The sequence below is a fragment of the Vulpes vulpes genome, chromosome 3 (assembly GCF_048418805.1).
Source record: "Vulpes vulpes isolate BD-2025 chromosome 3, VulVul3, whole genome shotgun sequence".
Classification (NCBI taxonomy): Eukaryota; Metazoa; Chordata; class Mammalia; order Carnivora; family Canidae; genus Vulpes; species Vulpes vulpes.
The window spans coordinates 106,220,719-106,241,235 of record NC_132782.1 but is presented as its reverse complement, the minus strand read 5'-3'; the positions used below and the strand labels follow the sequence as shown (position 1 = coordinate 106,241,235).

At 52.5% G+C, this 20,517-nt stretch overlaps 1 protein-coding gene across 1 annotated transcript in view; it reads right to left on the bottom strand.

Annotated features, from left to right (window-relative positions):
* Nucleotides 1–20,517, bottom strand: part of LOC112923224 (uncharacterized) — a 141,960-nt gene that overhangs the window by 95,493 nt on the left and 25,950 nt on the right. Inside the window, exons 13-25 of the mRNA XM_072753850.1 lie at nucleotides 19,250–19,435; nucleotides 18,962–19,114; nucleotides 17,359–17,503; nucleotides 15,091–15,249; nucleotides 14,436–14,560; nucleotides 11,052–11,246; nucleotides 8,548–8,703; nucleotides 7,711–7,895; nucleotides 6,635–6,817; nucleotides 5,831–5,922; nucleotides 3,749–3,912; nucleotides 1,846–2,005; nucleotides 1,637–1,716 (exon numbers count right to left, since the gene is read on the bottom strand). Of these exons, the coding sequence (XP_072609951.1) occupies nucleotides 1,637–1,716; nucleotides 1,846–2,005; nucleotides 3,749–3,912; nucleotides 5,831–5,922; nucleotides 6,635–6,817; nucleotides 7,711–7,895; nucleotides 8,548–8,703; nucleotides 11,052–11,246; nucleotides 14,436–14,560; nucleotides 15,091–15,249; nucleotides 17,359–17,503; nucleotides 18,962–19,114; nucleotides 19,250–19,435 (1,983 nt within the window). The remainder of the gene's footprint in view (nucleotides 1–1,636; nucleotides 1,717–1,845; nucleotides 2,006–3,748; nucleotides 3,913–5,830; nucleotides 5,923–6,634; nucleotides 6,818–7,710; nucleotides 7,896–8,547; nucleotides 8,704–11,051; nucleotides 11,247–14,435; nucleotides 14,561–15,090; nucleotides 15,250–17,358; nucleotides 17,504–18,961; nucleotides 19,115–19,249; nucleotides 19,436–20,517) is intronic.

The window sequence follows — 20,517 nt, the reverse complement described above, 5'->3', positions numbered from 1 at the left end:
TCACGCGGGGGACGGAAGCGGATCTGGAAGTGGACAGTGTGTTTTTGCAGAGAAATCCCAGCCCCCCCGCTGCAGACTCCCAGTGCTAGGCCTGAGCAGGCCCTGGAGACCGAGGCCAGACCCACTGCCACCGGTGCCCAGGTGTGCTGCGTGGCAGGTGCAAGTCTAAAACCGCTCGTTTTGTGCTTGTGCAAGTCCCAGACCTGGGACTAGACCTGAATGCTAGATGGAAGGTCTAAAGCCTCTCTTCGGCAGGAGGGACAGACAGACACAAAGCTTTCGTACAACCGCAGAGAATTCAATGGCCCTGCTGAGTAGTTTCCAAGAGAAAAACCCATGCGCCCTCTGCTCTGGGAATTCCACTGCTAAGGATCTATCTGTGAAGAATCCCACGCAAAAAAACTGTAAGAGTGGCTGGCTCTGGGGAGGGGTGGCAGGGGGAGCTTTTCATTCGAGACCCATGCTGACCAACAGAACTTTCTGCAAGGAGGGAAGTGTTCTTGGAAAGTGGTTAGTGCCACTGCAGAAGGGAGGGTTTCTCTTTTTTTATTTATTATTTTTTATTTTTTATTTTTTTATTTTTGAGGGTTTCTCTTTAATTTGAATTTATTTAAATAGGCACATGCGGGGGTGGCTACGGTTCAGGACACTCGGTTCAGTACCTTTTCATACCTTTTGAACCCTGAATTATTTAAATAAGTGTATCATTTTTTTTTATAACAAAGGAAAATGTAAATTGCACCAGCATGTGCTGGTACGAAAAGTTTGCCAGGATAGATTTTTAAGTAGAAAAAGAAAGAAAAGTGCCAACAAAGAATGGGGTATGATCTTTTCAGGCAACATCAACAGATACAAAAATGAAACTCAAAGTAAAAGGTGTTGTCAAATCTATAACATCATGGGTTGAATTACGTCCCCTCAAAAGGTGCTGAAGACCTAACCATGAGCCTCTGTGCAGGGCACCTCATTTGGAAATAGGGTCTTTGCAAATGGTCAAGTTAACATAAGGTCCCTGAGGGTGGACCCTGGTCCGGTATGACTGGTGTCCTTATAAATACAGGAAATTCGAACCCAGACAGAGGAAGACAATGTGAAGACATGGGTAAAAGGCGCTACAAACCAAGGAACGTTTGAGACCACCAGAAGTGAGGAGAAAAGCATGGAAAGTCTCCTTCCCAACCTCCAAAGGAACCACCCCTGCCAATACCTTGATTTGGGATTTCTGGCCTCCAGAGCTGTGCGAGAGAAATTTCTGGTGTTTCAGCCACCCAATTTAGGTCGAGTAGCCCTGAGGAACTAACACAGACTGCCTGGGGCTCACACTGCCATTTCTTCTGGAAATTTGGGGAGTAGCATGTTTTCACTTGCGCCTTTCCCCTGAGTTTCAAGCATGCTCCTGTATTACTGAGATTATCCATTTTTTGACATCTATGGTAGTAAGATTCGAGCCCACTTTTTTCTTCTCTATACGTTTCTGAGCACCAAGAGGTCACAAATGTTATGGCAGGCGTAGGGGAAGAACCACGGACACATCAATGGTGATGTCAACTCTCAAGCAGGGCCCGTGGGACTGAGGCCAGAAGAGCCCAGATGGTGGCAGGTGCCAACATGAGAAACCGGAGGATGGGGAGCAAACCTTGATGTAGTAGACGTCCCTGTCATCCAGAATCAGCTCCAGGTGACCGACGCGGGTACTCTGGAGAGTCTCGATCTTTCCTGGGGTCACAAAACAAGAGTTGAGGGACCAAGGTTTAACTTCCACCCCCGAGTTCCCCAGGGGACAACATCCCACCAGGTTCCTGATCTCTGAGCCCCATTGATGGCCACGGGGGGACCCCTTATTACCATCCAGCTGCACTTTCTTCCTGGGATGCTGAAGCTTGAGCCGGAACTTCCCCTGGGGTGCGCTGTAGCTCACGTCTACCCCGACGTCCCTGGGCACGTCTGACTCGGGCGTGCCCATGAAGAGGTGAGCTGAAGCTTCCAGAGGGAGCCAGCTGTCCTTCTAGAAACACGGGGAACCTCTCAGTCTTGACCTCATCCAGCTCCAAAGGCTCTCCCTCTTCCCAAGAGAAGACCCTCATCCCCACCACCCAAAAACATGAGTCCTTAGGCTCCTCCTCGATCTCGCAAGACAAGAACCAAACCAGGAGTTTGGAGATCTCAAGCAGCACATGGAGAAAAGCAAAGTCCTGCAGGACAACTGGGGACTGCATAGATAGGGTCTCAGTTTGCCTGGCATGGCACACGCCATGGCCACCCTGCACAGACCCCCTCGGATCCCTTAAGCCCTCTACGTGCCTACATCTCAGCCTTTACATGCTTTGCAGGTAACACCTGGTACCCGGGCCTCCAGAAGGTTGCCCTCCTGTATGAACTCAAGGGAGTGAAAAAATACCCAGCACCTCAGCCTCAAGGGGACCTCACTCTGAGACGTAGCCCATGCTCCAGGGCTGCCCTGGGACCAGGCGGGGGACACTTCACCTGACATCCCCCACACCACACCCTCAGTTCTTCCCCTTGCCAACCTAACTTCTCCACACTCTTACTGGGTCCTCCGGGGGCCATTTCTTAACCAATCACTTTTACCTAAATCCTTGGCTCAGGTCTGCTTCAAGGAAAACATAGCCTAGGACCCAGGCCCCCTTTGAGACCTTGCCCCAATGTACATTCTTACGCAACCAATAAAGGGTCACTACTGTGTATGAGGCTAGTTGAGGCGACGGAGTTTTAGATGCACAAAGACCCATATCTTCGTGACACCTGAATTCTAGACGGAGAGCAAAGGGCCACCAGACACAATATAGATGGTGTGGCAGCTGGGGATGGGTACTCTGCTGACCAACTCAGGGGGATAAGGGGTCAGAAAGGGTGGTCAGGGAAGGCTGCCTCTGAGGGGGTGGTGTTTCAGATAATGAAGGAAATGAGAGAAAGAGCCAAGTGGTTGTCTGGAAAAGAGTGTTCTAGGCAGAGGAAACAGCCAGTGCAAAGGTCCTGGGGCATTAAAAAAGAAAAAAAAAAGGTCAGTGTGTGGATGCTGGTAAGACAGGTAGAGAATCAGAGAGACGGGGCAGAAAGCCCAGCAGGTCAGGGTGTCCTCAGAGTGATAGGAGCCACTGAAGAGCAGAGGAGGGACAAGATCCTTTTGGGATTCCAGTAGACCCATCTGGCTGCTGGGTGGCTCAGCTGGTTACGCATCCAACTCTTGATTTTGGCTCAGGTCGTGCATGATCTCGGGGTTGTGAGGTGGGGCCCCAAGTTGGGCTCTGCACGGGGCATGGAGCCTGCTCCACATTCTCTCTCTCTCCCTCGGCTCCCATTACCCCTCCCTCTCTGAACAAGCAAACAAACAAAAAACACAAACCAAAAAAACCCAAACAGAACGCAAAAAACAAAAAACCATAAAAGTGACCTAAAGGGAATAAACATGGTGCTATTAGAGCAGGTAACAAAAGAACATGACCACTTTGGGGTAATGAAGGCAGGCTTCATTGAGCAGGTGACCCCTGAACGGACAGGTGAAGACTGATTCAGAGTTAACCAGCCACAGGGCCACAGACAGAGGATCAGCATGTGCAAGGGTCCTGAGGCAGGAGGGAGACCGCGGCTGGACCAACCCAGCCCAACAGCCCCAGAGAGGAACAACAATGTCCTCACGAGCCTGATCCCAGGGTAGACGACCTATGGAGACCCACCCCTTGGCTGGGAAAGAGAGGGGGCCATTCCTGGGGGTGGAAGATAAGCCTACCTGGGGGTGGAAGGTATAGGCAGCTTCCAGAAGGTATCGCTGGAGGCCCCGATCCTGCTTCTTCAGTGTCACAGCCGCAGACACAGGCCCTGAGAGCAGGTAGGGCTGGCCAGCTGCCGGCCAGGTGACTTCTGTGCACAGCTGCCAGCCCCAGGTGTGGGACGCTGTGGAGAAAGGTGAGCAGACGGCCCTGGTCAGCTGCCAGAGAATGCCAGGCGGGCACCCAGGGCCACTCAACCAGCAAAGAAAACACTTCTGCATTTCCTTCTGAGAACCACTACCGTGTAGACCAGGGTCCCGCAACCCCAGATGCCCCTGCCCTACCGGGCTGGGCAAGTCTGTGTGCTAGGAGCCGTCCCGGAGGATGCTGGCCAGCAGAGCGGGGCTGCACTTGCTGCACGTCAGTGGCAACCCCAGCAACAGTGGTGACAACCCAGATGGCTCCAGACATTGCCGAAGGGCCCCAAGGGGGGCAAAACCGCCTCCGCTGGAGGACCCCTGGTGTAGACCGTAAGAGTGAGAGGCAGCGGTGTGCAGAAGGCCGGCTCCAGGGCAAGACCGCCTGGTTCCTAATTCCAGCTCTGCCACTTTCCAGCTGTGTGGCCTTGGGCAGATTACTCAACAGCTCTGTGCCTCAGTGTTCTCACCTGTAAACCGGGACCGGTAACAGTTCCTGCCTCACGGTGCAGCTGGGAGGACCGGCAGGTCTATTTAGGACAGCGCCCCGCCTAAAGGAGTCAACTCATGGGGCGCCTGGGAGTCTCAGCAGTTGAGTGTCTGCATGATCCTGGGGTCCTGGGATCGAGTCCCGCATCGGGCTCCCCGCAGGGAGCCTGCTTCTCCCTCTGCCTGTGTCTCTGCTTTTCTCTGTATCTCTCATGAATAAATAAAATCTTTAAAAAAAAAAAAAAAGGAGCCAATTCATTTAGATGGGCCCCTCCCCCACCTTACTCAAAAAAAGTGACACCTGCAAGATCCACTACTGTTCAGTGCATTTCCTTCCCATCTTTTTTTCATTTTTTAAGAGATTTATTTATTTATTCATGATAGACATAGAAAGAGAGAGAGAGAGAGAGGCAGTGACACAGGAGGAGGGAGAAGCAGGTTCCATGCCGGGAGCCTGACGTGGGACTCGATCCTGGGACTCCAGGATTGCGCCCTGGGCCAAAGGCAGGGGCCAAACCACTGAGCCACCCAGGGATCCCCTTTTTTTCCAATTTTTGTTGCCCCTTCACAGATGTTATTATCAAAGAATTTTCTAGTATTATTAAAATATCTCCTTCATTACAGGGTTTTAAAGTTACAGGATATCTCAGGTGGTTCACGAAACCAGAAGTTGGAGAATTCTTTTTTTTTTTTCCCTAGAAATGGCCAAATAGGAAATACCTGGGGCGTTGCCGATCACAGGGTCTGTCACAACTACTCAGCTCTGCCGCGCGTGGATTGACCAAAGCAGCCAAAGATGATCGGTAAGCAAATGGGCGTGGCCATGTACCAATAAAACTTTATTGCTGGCCGATGCAACATGAATTTCACCAATTTTTCACATGTGAAATATTCTTTGATTACTTTTAAACCATTGGAAAAGGTCACAACCTAGGCACAGCTTGCAAGCCCTTGTAACAAGCCGTTCACCGACACCGGATAACTGAGCCGCTTCGTGGGGTTTTTTGCCCTTGCAGATAATGATGCAGTGGACATCTCTGCACACAGCACATTTTATTTTTTTATTTTTTAAAGATTTTATTTATTTATTCATATACACAGAGAGAGAGGCAGAGACACAGGCGGAGGGAGAAGCAGGCTCCATGCAGGGAGCCCGACGTGGGACTTGATCCTGGGTCTCCAGGATCACACCCCAGGCTGCAGGCAGCGCCAAACCGCTGCACCACCAGGGCTGCCCCACAACACATTTTAAAGTGATTTTCGTTTATTTTCATAGGATAGAGTTCTAGAAGCAGAATCAAAGGAGGAGTATAAATACTTTTAGGCAGAAGAGCTACTCTAGCATCTGGAGCTGGCATGGCCCCCACATGCCCAACTTGGGAGAGCATGGCAAGGACCCCCCCTCGCCCCACCTACCTTTCTCGTCAGTACAGGACTGGGCCCCAGAAGAGCTGTGGACATCACTGAGGCTCCTCACGCCATCCCCAGTGATGAGATACAGCTTGGAGCTGGGTGGGGAAAGAGCAAAGTCCCAGACAAGTCATTTCCATCCATTCGCTGGACAAATGTGCCTTGAAACATGAACAGAACAGGCCTTGGGGGCACTCGCCCATAGCACTCGGCGACAAGTGCCACAAGAAACCTGAATGGGGGTGGCACAGGGTCTGTCTCGGGGAAAGGCCTCCCTTAGCTGGCAGGGTAGGCGGGGAGTCTCTGCAGAGGTGAATAGGTGAGCAGAGACTCAAAGAATGAGAAGGAGCCAGCATTCTAGACAGAGGGAACAGCAGGTGCAAAGGTCCTCGGGTGGGAATGAAGTGGCCACTTTCGGAGAACGAAAAAGAAGGGTGGTTCGAGGGGGTCAGGGTGGAGGGAGAGGGAATGAGTGGAGGGCAGGAGGTAGGAGAAGCAAACAGGTGAGAGGTGACAGGAGCCCCATGAGGAAGGACGATCATGTAGACCTGGGTTATCCTAGAACCAATAGAGGGTTTTAAACAGGTGGGAGGGGACTGGGGTGACATGACTTGACATCTTAAAGGACCCCACTCATAGGCACAAACACAGGCTCATGCTCACACACACACGGGCAATCATGCACACGTGCTCACAGGTGCTCACGGACACCCACACTCACAGACGCATGTGTGCAAGCCCTCGAGCCACGCCCATGCCCACACCCACCCCTGCTGCACCTGCTCCCTCTCGCTGGTGCAGGACGCCCACCTGAAGCTGAGCAGCTCCACAGCCTCCTCGGGGGTGTTCAGGTGCACGTGGAGGTCCCGGCCCTTCCTCGCCTCAATCCCACCATCCAGGCTGGCAGTGCCACGGACGCTGGTCACCCACCGCAGCCCGGCCTGCCCCAGGGCGCCCACTGTGCCCATCTGCGCTGAGATCTGGAGCAGGGCACTGCGGGGGTTGTGGGGGAGGGAGATACATGTCGTCTGTATCCTACAGACCCCAGGTGACCGCAAACACAGCGCCCACTTGCTCCCCACCCCAGCGCTTCTTGGCGGTCCTGAGCCAGAGCAGCGCCTGCACCGTGGTCATCACCGACCATGTACTCTGCATGCACCTGGCACTTCATGCATGGTCCATCCGGGCCTTGCCATCACTGGCCTCGACTCACAGATGCAGACCCAGGCACACCTGCTTGGGTCCCAAGGCTGGGATCGGGGCAGCAGGACTGGGCCCCAGGCTGTCTGACCCCAGCTGGGGCCTTCATGCCAAAGAGTGGCCAGCACAGGAGGCCCACACTTCCCACGTCGGATCCAGAAACCACAGACAGGCCGGCTGAGTGGGGACAGTCACCCAGCAGGCCCTGGGCCCACTCCAGAATCAAACCAAGCACCGAACAGATGCTGCCCACACCGTGTGGCCTGGACCCGCAGCGCACCTGCCTGGAGCCTGTTCTCTGAACCATCAGTGGGAATGAGAAGAGTGTCCCTCTCATGGGTGGTTACATGGGTTCACTAGAGTTGGAGCCCATAGATCTTAAATGGTCTCCCCCTCCCCTCCCCTCGGAGGCAGAGTGGAGCAGAGGGAAGCATGGGCCGTGGCCAAACACTAGAATGTTCTTGGGCACATGATGTTGCCTCACTGAGCCTTGGTCTTCTCAGAGCTGCCCAGCATCTTCTCAGTCTCTTGGCACAGAAAACAATCATAGGAGCTGGTACGATGGGTGGTCTGCAGGGCAGGAATCCCCTCCAGCCCATGCTGACAGCCGTGCTCTCTGCAGCCCTCTGTAGGGGGAGGCCCCCGCCCACCCACCTCCCTCCTCCAGCTCCGAGAAGCCAGCTAACCTGGGCTTGACATAACCATTCACGGAGAAATCCAGGTGCTGCTGGAAGTCGGCAGTCCCCCGGACTCGGACGCCGATGGCAGCCGAGGCATTTAGGGTCAGCCGGGCTGGAAGGCCAGACACCGTGGGGAAGGTGAGCTCCTGCATGGCCAGGTTCAGCCTCCGGTTCACCTGTACCTCCTGCCCCTGCAGCCACAGAACCGTAATGATGCAGGTGACAGCCCCGGGCATGGATCCTCACACAAGGGTGGGGCGGGGGGAGGAAGGGACATGAACATCATCCCCTGTTTCCAGCTGAGAAAACTGAGCTCACAAACAGATGAGATCACCTGGCCAAACCTACATAGGTAGAAACAGGTGGAGCTGAGTTCAAGTCCAGTTAGTTTACTGTGGAAAAGGGTCAGTGGTCCGGGATCCAGGGTGAGTCAGGTAAGGAGGAATGTGAGCCCTGTGCACGATGCAGAGCACTTAGCACGTGCCAGGTGCATTCTAAACATTTGGTTGCATTTTTCTTTTCTTTTCTTTTCTTTCTTTTTTTTTTTTTTTTTTACTGCATTAAGTAATTTAGAACAACCGCCCCATAAAGTAGCTGCTGCTTTTGTTACTATCGCTATTGTCATGCTATGGCGCCCATTTCACAGATGCACAAACCGAAGCCATGACAAGCATTGGCTCCCCCGCAGGTGAGAGGCGGGGCCGTGATTTGAACTTGGGCAGCCTGGCCTGAAATACCACGGTCATAAGTCTGGAAAGTACTTTAGTACTTTCCCCCCAAAGCATTGAAGGAAACCCCACAGGGCCGGCAGGGGGGGCGGGGGCTGAGCCCAGCTGGAGGTACCTTCAGGAGTTTGACTGCCAGCTCGGCCAGGTGCAAGGACTGGCGTTTCATGTGGCTCCCCATCACCCCACAGTTCACATAGCTCAGCTCGTGCCCGAACACCTTCACACTCAGCTCACACTGCAGCGCCCGCCGCTCCACGTGCCTCCGGACCACCTGAGGGAGCGACCAGGCTGGTGACAGGAGCAGGTCTGGTGCCTGGACACAGGTCGGGGACCAGGGGGACCAGAAGGGCAAGGGCAAGGGCTTTCAGCATCCGGAATGTGACTTGCAAAACTCGTGGCCCGCAAGCAGAACCACAGATGTGTCTTCCCTGACCTGCGCTACTACTCAATGCCCAGGGCAGCGTGTCGGGGGGTGAGTGTTCTCAAGATCTTTTTATTTTAGAATAATCTTAGATTTACGGAAAAGTTGCAAAGATGGTACAGAGAGCTCCCCCACATCCCTCACACTGTCTCCACTGGTGGCGACTTCCACGGCCAGGGCGCGGGCAAGGCGGAGAAGCCAACATGGACATACAAAACTGCAGACATTCAGATTTCACCGGTGTTTCCATTCCGGGTCTCCCTCAGGTTCCAGGACCCAATTCAGGCAGCACATGCCATGAGCTTGCCCCATCTCTCCTGTCTCCTCACTCTGTGATCATTTGTCTATCTTCAGATTTTTCACGGTGTGTATTTTTTAAAAATTGGATTTGTTTCCAATATTTAAAAATTAGGAGACTGGGGCAGCCTGGGTGGCTCAGCGGTTTAGCACCGCTTTCAGCCTAGGGTATGACCCTGGAGACCCAGGATTCAGTCCCACGTCGGGCTCCCTGCATAGAACCTGCTTCTCCCTCTGCCTGTGTCTCTCTGCCTCTCTCTCTCTGTGTGTCTCTCATGGATAAACAAATAAAATCTTTTTTAAAAAATAAATAAACAAAAATTAGGAGACTACATATGAAATCTGAGTCCTCTGGCTTCTTGAAAAAGAGAAGTATTGGCCTCCCCGCCCCCCACCCCACATCACCACCACAAGGGCCAATAAGAAACCAGAGCAGAGAAGTGGCCACCACTTCTAACTAAGTCATGTGTTTCTCCCACCTGCCACAGCCTCCACCGCTCCCTTTTGGCTCCCCAACACTGAGGCCAAGTACTGTTGCCACTATCACTGTGCTTCTGCTAAATAGATCTTGCAATATGAGTCTCCATCCATCAAGTGTGAAAATAACAAAAAGGATGTAGATTAAGATTTTATTTATTTATTTATTTATTGAGAGAGAGAGAGTAAAAAGGTACCAGCAATCTTGGTGTCATGTCCATCCATGGGAGAAGAGTCACATAAAATATAATTCCCCACCCACAGAATGGGTATTAAAGGATCCCACAGCCCATCAACTCTATTCCTGGGTATGTGCCCAGCAGAAAGGCGCACGTGCATTCACCAAAAAGACGCGTGCAAGAATGTTGGTAGCACTATGGGCAATAAGACAGAAACTGGAAACTATCTAAAAGTCTACCAAAAGTAGGATGGACAAGGACATTCTAGCAGGTTCAGATCACGGAATGCTACACAGCAAGGAGCATGAGCAAAGTGTGAAAATATAGAACCATGTAGATGGATCTCATTCAAGCAAGAGAGAAGCTAGACACACACACACACACACACACACACACAATGTCACAAGCAGCATTATTCACACTGGCCAAAGGGTGGCAACAACTTGCAACAGAATGTCCCCCAGCAGGTGGATGGATGAACACAGTGTAGCCTATCCAGCCTTCAAGAGGGATGCAGCACTGATCTGTGCTACACCAGCGAGTCTCCAAACAGGAGGCTCAGTGAGAGAAGCCAGACATCATAGGTCACATGTGTCTGATTCCGTGTCTGTGAAATGTCCAGGACAGGAAAATCCATAGAGACCCAAAGCAGATCAGTGGTTGCCAGGGGCTGGGGGGAAGACGGGATGGGGAGTGACTGTTACTGGGGATGGGGTCTCCCTTGGGGCCATGACAATGTTTGGGAACTAGATAGAAGTGATGGTTGCACATCACTAGGAATGTGCACTTATAGGTCAAAACTTATCAAATTGTATAATTAAACACATGCTACTCATTACTAGACCTGGGACAGAGCTGATTTTTTAAAAAGTAGAACTAACCAGGGCAGTTAGGAGGCCGATTCATGATCACCCTTGGTTGGGGTGGGTAGACCAGAAGGGGGAGGGCAGGGGGCCTCTGGGGTGCCGACAATGCTCTGGGCACTGATTCTAAGAATGCGTTCTGGTGGTGGAAACGCCCTTAGGGCTTGCACGATTTTCTAATTGTAGGTGATGCTTTGATCAAGACTTTTTCACGATAAGGCAGGCTAACAGCTGACTACTCGGCTCTGGACCAGTACTTGTGTCTGGGGAGGGAGGGCAGGGTCAGAATTCATTGACACCTGAGTCCGCAGGCCAAAAGCTCAGGCTGGTGAGGGGTGGGAGCAGGGTGGGTGCAGGTACCTCCCCCCAGCCCCCGCCTTACCTTCTGCTGCAGGTCTCTCATCTTTCTGGACCTTTCTTCTGGACAGTCAGGTTTGGCTGCCTGTGCTGAGGGCCCTGGGTCTGGCTCTGAGGACTTCTCCGGCTGGCCCTCTCTCTCCTCTTCCTGCCCCCAGAATGACTTCCCGCCCAACAGCCTGTGGATGATTTTCTCTGCATTTTCCAAGCGGAGGCCAAGCTGGAAAGAGATGCCAGGGCTCATGGAGGAGCAGCTCGGTCACATGGGTGATCCAGAGCTTCAGGGCAGGGGGCTCAAATGGGGGAAATGGGGGCAGCAGCCTTGAGCAGGGTACTCTGGGCTCCCCAGGGTCCACCTGGACCCAAGCAAAAGGGTACAACCCTTTCAAATCATCAAGTTCCACATTTGCTGGGCAGATTTCCCACAGCAAAAATTCTTACTGATTCTTTAGGGCCTGGTTCACCTGTCACCACCTCTGGGAAGTCTTTCCTCAATTCCCACATCCCTGCCTTCCCACATTCTCCTTCCTCTGAGAGTCCAGCACAGAACTTCTAGGTCACACTCAGATGCTGTCATCTGGGGGATCCCTGGGTGGCGCAGCGGTTTGGCGCCTGCCTTTGGCCCAGGGCGCGATCCTGGAGACCCGGGATCGAATCCCACATCGGGCTCCCGGTGCATGGAGCCTGCTTCTCCCTCTGCCTGTGTCTCTGCCTCTCTCTCTCTCTCTCTCTGTGTGTGTGTGACTGTCATAAAAAAAAAAAAAAAAAAGATGCTGTCATCTGTGTGTCTCCCTTGCAAGATGCTGAGCTCCATGGGAGCAGGGACCCATGTCTCATTCACTAGGTATGCTGAAGGCCTCGGTGATGGGTTAACTTTGCGTTTATTTGACTAGGCCATGGGGTACTGAGATATTTGGTTACACATAATTGTGGGTGTTTCTATGAAACTGTTTCTAGATAAATGTAACATTTTTTTTATTTATTTGAGAGAGAGAGAGTATGCATGTGTGGTGGGGAGGAGTAGAGAGAGAGAAAGAAAGAGAGAATTTTAAGCAGACTCCATGCTGAGCACAGAGCCTGACACAGGGCTCCATCTCAACACCCTGGGATCACGTCCTGAGCCAAAACCAAGAGTTGAATGCTTAACCGATTGAGTCACCTGGACTCTCCTGAATTCAACATTTAAATCAATAAACTGAGTCAAGCAGAGTGCCTTCCATAATGCATGTGGACCACATCCAATCAGTCAAAGGCATGAGTCAAACAAAAGGCAGACTCTCCCCCCAACTACAGGGTAATTCCTCCTGACTGCCTCTGAGCTGGGACATCATTTTTCTTTTCCTACCTTCAGCTGAAACTGAAACATCAGCTCTCTCCAGCTCTCAAACCTCCAGGCTGAAACTATACTACTGGCTCTTAGGCCTTCAGAGTCAGACGAGAACTACACCATCGACTTTTCTGGGTCTCCAGCTTGCTGACCACAGATCTTGGGACCTGTCAGCCTCCATAATTGTGTGAGCCAATTCCTTACAATAAATCTCTTTCTAGATATAATACACGCTGCTGGTTCTATTTCTCTGGAGAACCCTAATACAGCTGGCCTGGTTTGTTCTCAAAATTTGATGGATGAATGAGTGAGTCCTTCTTTCTGTCCCTCCTTCCTTCCATCTGTCCTTCCATCCACCCATCTGTTCAGTCACTCTTTAATCCTTCCCATCTATCCATCTATCCATCCATCCATCCATCCATCCTTTTATCCTTCCAGCCACCTTCCCTTCTTCCCTTCTTCTTTACATCTACTGTGCTTCCATCATTCCACCCAGATGTCTCCAAGAGCATTTGTCCAGAAGTCACCAGAAGGTCAGCCATTGGCATATCTAAGCTCATGCCCCTAGCTGGCAATATTTGGACAAACTCCCTGTTCTCCATAAATTAGAAGGGGTCAGGACAGGGCACAGAGAGCACCCTCCCTCGGACAAGTCTCGAGGGCCTGGGAAATGGAAGGAAATGGAAGGGCCCCAAGGTAATCCATTACACTTAAGTTTGCTGGACATAGGACCTCAGAGATACCCCTTTTTCTGTTGCTGCACCCCCACAATCCATTCTTCATGCAACAGCAAGAATGTTCAAATCATGGGCAGCCCCCGTGGCGCAGCGGTTTAGTGCCGCCTGCAGCCCAGGGTGTGATCCTGGGGGCTCAGGATCGAGTCCCACGTCAGGCTCCTTGCATGGAGCCTCCTTCTCCCTCTGCCTGTGTCTCTCCCTCTCTCTCTATCGCTCATGAATAAATAAATAAATTTAAAAAAAAGAATGTTCAAATCATGTCACATCACTCTCCAGCTTAAAACTTTCCTATGACATGGTCCTGATCCTCTCTGCCCTCCCATCTTACCTCTCTCCTCACTCCCTGGTCTACTTCTGCTTCTTGGGACACATCAAGTCCTTTCTTGTCACAGGACCTTTGCACATCCTGGTGCCCCTGCCTGGAAGGTTCTTACCTCAGCTCTTCACTAGGTTGCTCATGCTCCTTCTTCAGATCACAGCTCAAACTTCACCTTCCTGAACGCAACACTTAATGTTGCTGTTGTTTTATCAATATGTACTCTATGTTTCTTATCTACCTTTCTGGACAGGGATCAGGTCTTTCTTGTTGACTGTCATATTCTCAGAACCTAGCACAGCACCTGGCACATGTCAGGTTAGAAGACAGATATTTGTACAATGGTGAGTGGGTGGATAAGTGTGGGTGGATGGATGGATGGGTGGGGAAGAGGGTAGGTGGAGAGAGGGTATAATGGCACATTCATGAATAGATGGAGAAGGATGACAGATGGATGGATGGAAAGACAGACGGATGAATGGGAGAATGGATGGATGGATGGATGGATGGATGGATGGATGAATGGATGGATGGTTGTATGTATGTGTAGGTATATGTAGGGATGGATATGTGGATAGATACATGAGTACATGGGTGCACAGCGGTGTGTGTGGATTACTAGAATAGATTAATAGATGCAGGGGTGAGAGGTTGATGGGGAAATGGGTGGGGAGCTACATAAATGGGTGGATGGGGGGTGGGTAGATGATGCATGAAGGTAGATGGATATACAGCTATATTGATGGCTGGGTGACGGATGGACAAATGGCTGGGTAGGCAGCTGGCTGGCTGGGAGAATAGGTGAATGGATGGGTAGGTGAGATGGCAGATAGAGAGATGGGTGGGAAGGTACAGAGATTAGTGAGATAAAAGAGATGGATGAGAGGGAGGGATGGGATGGATAGATGGATGGATGGATGGATGAGTGAGTGGGTAGATGGATGGAGGAGTGGATCAATACAGACAAGAGGTGGATGGGATCATTTCTGGCCCCGAGTCTAGAAGAGACTATGACAGGCCCTCTCTTACCTCCAGGAGGTTGAAGCCATGACCTAGGGCATGGATGGTCAGGTTAGTCATGGCAAAACGGGGGAGAAAGGAAGCTGGAGAAAAGAGGAGGGTCCGCTCCAGGTTCATTCCCAGGCTGCCAGACACTAGGAGAAGAGAGGGGATCAGTACCCTCCCTACCCCTCACCACCAGAATCTGACCACTGAGGGGCTATAGATTGAGACAGGGCAAGACGTGGTGTGTCCTCTCCAGCAGGACACGTGTCTCAGCCTTAAGCCTCATCAAGGGCAAAGGGAAGGCCAGGAGGGTCACAGATGTACCCACACCTGCTGGCAGGGAGGGGGCAGCCAGAGAACCCCACTTTCTACCCCCAGACTTCCGGAGTGGCTGAGGTTGTTTAGGTGCCTAGGCTAGAACACGGTTTCCTTCTGGATGCTCTGTTTCATCCTGATAAAGGAGGTGACAGCCTCAGCTGGGTGCTAATCTCCTTGTAACACAGGGAAGAAAGTTCTCCAATTCACAGGCAGGCAACGGAATCGATGCCGATTTACATATGAACAGGTGACATTTGGGAAAGAGCATCTCTAATCCACGTGTCCTCAAGAGTTAGAGCTCCCAGGTCCCCAAGGCTTCCTGGCCCAAGAGCAAGACAGAGGTCACCCAGGAAGGCCATACCTGAGCGGAAGGTGACATCAGAATAGGATGAGTGTTTCCAGGTCTCTGGCTGGAACTCCTGGCTCAGGATGTCCTCAGGGAGGGCCTCCTGGAGAGCTCGCTTCAGAGGGTCATCAGTTTCCAGCAGCTGCATCAGGTGACTCCACACAAAGGAGCCCACTGGAGTCCAGTCATGGCCAGCAGGGAGGGGAGGGAAGAGGAAGTGGGGGACAGATGGATCTAGAGCTGGCACAGCCCAGAGAAAACAGCCCCCTGAGCCTTTCCCCTGAGTCCTGCTATTTCTACACACCAGGGGCTTCTCTGGAGCTTAGTTATCCACATTTTCTTCCAGAAACAGTGGCCCCAGCACTGACTTAATGGGACTTAGGAATCTAGCCTGTGCACAGCTTTCTGACGTGCCTTCCTGAAGGGAAAAGAGGCACCATAGGGAAAGCTCTGGCTTCACAGACCCAAGTCTGAATCTCAGTTCCACCACTCAGGAGCTGTGTGACCTCTGGATGGTTACTCTACTTCTCTGAGGATTAGTTTCCTCGTCTGTAAAATAAAATAGCAACCCCTCTTCCAGGCCCGTTTGCGCAGACCAATCAAGACAAAGCCTGGACCCAAAGACCTGAGTATCTTTCAGGGTTGGGAAAATGGTGACATGCAATTCGTGAAGGGGACCCTCTCAGGCTCTCTGGAGGGGTAAAAAATCAAATGAGAGCACTGACAGGAAAGAGTCCAATAAGGGATATTAGAGTCTAACTGGGAACCCCCAAACCTCTCGGGCTCTCAGGATGCCCAACAGAGAGATTCTAGAGCAACTCACCAAGGAACAAAGTGGAGTCTGTCTTTCATTCCTATTGGGCAACACACAGGCCTGTTATACCCAGGGCCTCCTTCGAGGCTGAGCCCTTTGGCTGGTTCCCTAGTGATGGGGCTTGGCTCAGTGGCCTGTTTGATGCAAAACAGCCCCCTCTCCTCCTATCTCACACACATCTCACCCCATCCCTGAAACAGCCAACAAACAGTTGCATCTTCAAGGAGTACCAATTCTTTAGAAGGTAATTCAGCAGCATCACTTTGACATGTGTACACCCTTTAAATTGGCTGTCTGTCCTCTGGGGAGATTATCCTATGGCTAGATTAGCACAAGGGCCCAAAGGCAGATATGCAGGGAAGTTCCATCTTGCCAGTTGTTTCTCATAGCAAAAACCCAGAAATGACTGAAATGCCCATCAGTGGGGACTGGTAAAATGGATTATGGTACAAGGTCCTAGTAGCATATCATGCAGCAGTACATAAGGGTCCACATGCTCTGATGTGGAAAGAGCCCCCAGTAACACCAAAGACAAAAGCAAGGAGCACAATAGCAAGTATAACATGATCCTGAGATGCTATTGTTTAGGAGCTACATGGACAAGCTCGTCTATGCACTACAAGTTCGGTTGGGATGTACAAGAGACTGTTCCCAGTGAATGCCCTCGGGAAATGGGACTTAAGGGTCAGGGGAAGAAGAAGGTGGGCTTTTATTTTCCATTTCTACTTTCCTGTCTGCTCTGAAACTTGCGTTTCTAAACGCAATGCGTATTCTAAACAGCCACGCATGCAACACTTAAGATGCTCTCAATATCTGTGTGTATTAACTCATTTTATGCTCCCTGTATGAGGGAGGTGGTATTATCATCCCCATTTCACAGATGTAGAAACAGAGGCTCAGAAAGTTTTAGCAACCTGTTCAAAGGCATGCATACTTCAACAAAGAAGTAGTTGAGCTGGGATTTGAACCCAGGCTGTCAGGTTCTAGACACTCAACTTACTGAGCATGGAAAAGATTTTTGAAAAATCAGTTGATCTTATTTTCTAAAGTTTTGCTTTTAAGTTCAAGAAAACTATGGCCAGAGGCCCCTTTTTAAAGGAAACTCCTTGACCCCAGAAGGGATCTGAGATTCGCAGATACTATCCTTCCTCTATCTCTGGTCTCCCAGGTACTAGGTCAGGAAGTGACCAGAGCTACCAGGGAAGCCAGTGACATCCAGTCCTTTTTACAGATGAGGAAACGGAGGAGCAGAGAGGAGAAACAATTGGTCTGAGGTCATCCAACTGACATACACATGAGGTGGGGGGCACACAAGGCCACTTGTTCAGATGGTATGGCAATAAAAGGAGAACAGGAACGGGTTAGGAGAGCATCTAGGAGACAGAGCAAGAGCATGCTCCCAAAACCCTGCACCCACCAGGAGGCTCCGGGCCAGCCCCACACCCCTTCCTCCAGCTGCCACTGCTCACCCTGGGTGGACTGCTCGCTTGCCTGGGTGCGCTGCACCTGGGCAAACACCTCTTCGCCAGGGCATCTCATCAGGGCCAGGTAGGCGTTGATGCGGATCTCAGCGTCCTCCTCCGGATTTTGGTAGAGACGGGAAAGCACAGATCGCTGGCTTGGGCAGAGAGAAGGCCATCATCTGGAGCCCATCCAACTCCACCCACCTCTACCCTGGAGCATGACATCCCCCAAGCTGCTCTGGCTCCAGCGGATGGCCCTGCTGCCTTGTCCCAGCTCTCACAAAATTCCACCCCAGGAGGCCTCTCCAACCCTCTCACCTGTGGGCAGGTTATGGGAGACGGTAGGGTCACCGCTAAACCCATCCTCCCCCAGCCCCAGCCCAGAGGCTCGCCAATCTCCACAGGTAACAACAGGTAAATAGACGGGTATGGCTGCATTCCAACACAACTTTATTTATAAAAACAGCTTGGTGCCTGACACACAGGAGGTATTCTCTAGAGGGCTTGGCTTGCCCTGGCCCCTTCCTAAACAAGCCACCTCCCTCCCCCTGTGACTTTCTCCCTCAGCACCTGCTGCTTTCCTTCATAGCACAGCCACCCACCCATCTACTCTTGCGGAGATATTTACTGAGCACCTACTATGTGCCTGGCACTGTGCTAGGTGACAGGAGCAAACAAGCCCAGCTCCTGTCCACCTGAAGCTCACCTTCTCGTGCCAGGAGACTGACAGCAAACAAGGTTAAGATGTGAAATATAGATCCCATTAGGTGGTAAATACTAAAAGAGGAAAGGATTATGTGAAAAAGCCCAGGGGGACCCCAGAGTGAAAGTGATTTTTAAACAAAAACCTGCAGAAGGTAAAGAAGTGAAGCCTGGGGATGCCCAAGGGAAGCGCATCCCAGCAAGAGAGAATAGCATGTTCAAAGGGCCTGTGGCAGAAGTGGGCCTGGAGTGTTCGAGGAACTAGAGGCAGCCCGGTGTGGCTGGAGAGCCAGGGTGGGGTGAGGGAAGTAGGAGATGGAGCCACGAGGTGCTAAGTGGGCCCGTGGTCAGAGCACACGGGCCTGCTCTGTCACTCTAAGGACTTTGGCTTTGACCTACAGTCATAGGGGAGCGACTAGTCCAGTGATTAGCAACCTTTTTGGCAAAGGGACACATGGTAAATTTTTCTGGCTTTGTGAGCCATGCACTCTCCTGCCACTGCTCAGTTCTGCAGTTGTAGCAAGACAGCAGCCCCAGGCAACACATAAATGAGCAGGAGCAGCTGCATTCTAGCAAAGTGCTGTGTACAAAACAGCCAGCGAGGATGTGGCCTGTGGTCCAAAGCCTGCAAACCCCTGAACTAGAGCGTTTGCAGCACAGGACGGCTTCTATATGGTTTGCAACCATAGGCTTGTTTGTACGTTTGGTCGCTAAGTAACTGCCTCCCACCAGAGACAGGCTCCGCGACATCAGAGACCTGACACCTATTCACACGAGGGCCCAGCGCATAGTAGGAGCTCAGTATACTTATGATGAATGAATGAACAAAGAAGTGAATTAGCAAACGGTGGTTCGAGAGCCACGGCCACCCAATCGTAACCCCAGCGAATGACATGCAGGAGCTCACGTTTGCAGAGCAGGGGACCCTCCGGAAGGCCTGGATGGCCCCCAGGCGGACCTCGGGGGGGCAGCCCCTCTGAGACGCGCAGGTGCTCAGTGTGGGGCTGAGAGCTGTGGCCGCCAGGCCCGCGTTGCCAATCGCCTTCAGCACAAGCCGGAGCTGGAACGAGATGGCAAAAGGGCCTTCAGGCCTGGGGAGGGGGGTGCTCAGCCCACCCACCCACGCAGCAGTGGGCTCCCCTGCATGGCTCGGGCCCCACCATGGGGCTGCACCTGGGATGCTGCTCATCCTCACCTGGTCAGCATCCGAGGGCTCCTGGAAGGTGCAGTTGGCATCCAAGGCCTGTCCCAGGGTCCTCATGAGGGAGCCGACACCAGGCAGCTGTCCACAGGGCCCGTCCAGGGAGGCACAGAGGTTGTGCACCAGGGCCGAGATACCAAGGAAGGCGGTGGGGCTGGCCCCTGAGGTGTGCAGGAGCGGCTGGGGACAGAAACCGGCCCCCACCTGAGCCACCTGAGCCACCCTTCAGAGGCTTTGCATGTACAGATGGCCCGCACCCTGGTGCACACAGATTCCTAAAAAATCCAGAGGCCTGGGCTGGGCCCCCCACCCTGAGAGTCTGTAGGAACCGGTGTGCGGTGGGATCTGTCCACCGGGCACTCTCGAAAGCACCCAGGCAGCCCTCTCTGTGTATCCAGGAGGGAGGACTGTGCCATTGGGCTGACACGTGCCAAGCGCAGGACACCTGATGATGTCTGAAGACAGTCTGGGCTGTCACAACAGAGAAACAGACCTGCTGGCATCCAGCAGGCCAAGACCAGGGACACTGCTGACGGCGCTCTAATAACACAGGACAGCCCCAGGTGTCAACAGCGCCGAGGATGAGAACCCCCGGGCTCACCAGTTTGGAGGAGCAAGGTGGGGGTGGTGAGGTCCTCTGAGCAGAACACGGCGGAGTGGCCAGAGGTGTTGGAGTAAATGGTTAGCAACCACCCCCCCCCCCACCCACCCGGGGGGGAAACAAAAGTCCTCACGGGTAACATTTGCCAAGTTCTGCGGTGCAAATGCTCCCACGCGGTGCTCTCCACTCGCTCGCTGCAGGAAGAGCCCCCGTGAGCGGGGCGTGGCTGTCATGTGGCAGGTGCACGTCCACCGTAAAATAAGCCCAAGGGCAGGGATGTGGTGCCGCAGCAGAATTAAGCAGTAGGTCTCGATCACCTTGGCTTTTAATGTTATTTCTCTACCTGCAGGCTTAGATAATCTTTCATAATAGCTGTGTTCTATGGCCAGCTCCAAAACTGCCTGAAAAGTCAACTCTCCTTACACCTGCCCCGCCTTCGGGCACATGCTGGGGTCCGCTGGGTCTGTCCCTGAGGAGCAGGAGACCCCGGCCCTCCTTTGGGGGCCAGACTGCGCTCCCCATCCGGCTCAGGTGGCAGCGGCAGCAGCAGCTGGGCCCAGGCTGAGTCAGACCAGGGGCCCACCCCAGGTGCTCGTGCTCGACAGGGCGCCGCCCCGATCCTCAGCCACCCCTACACCAGGGCGCAGGAGCCTTCTCCTGT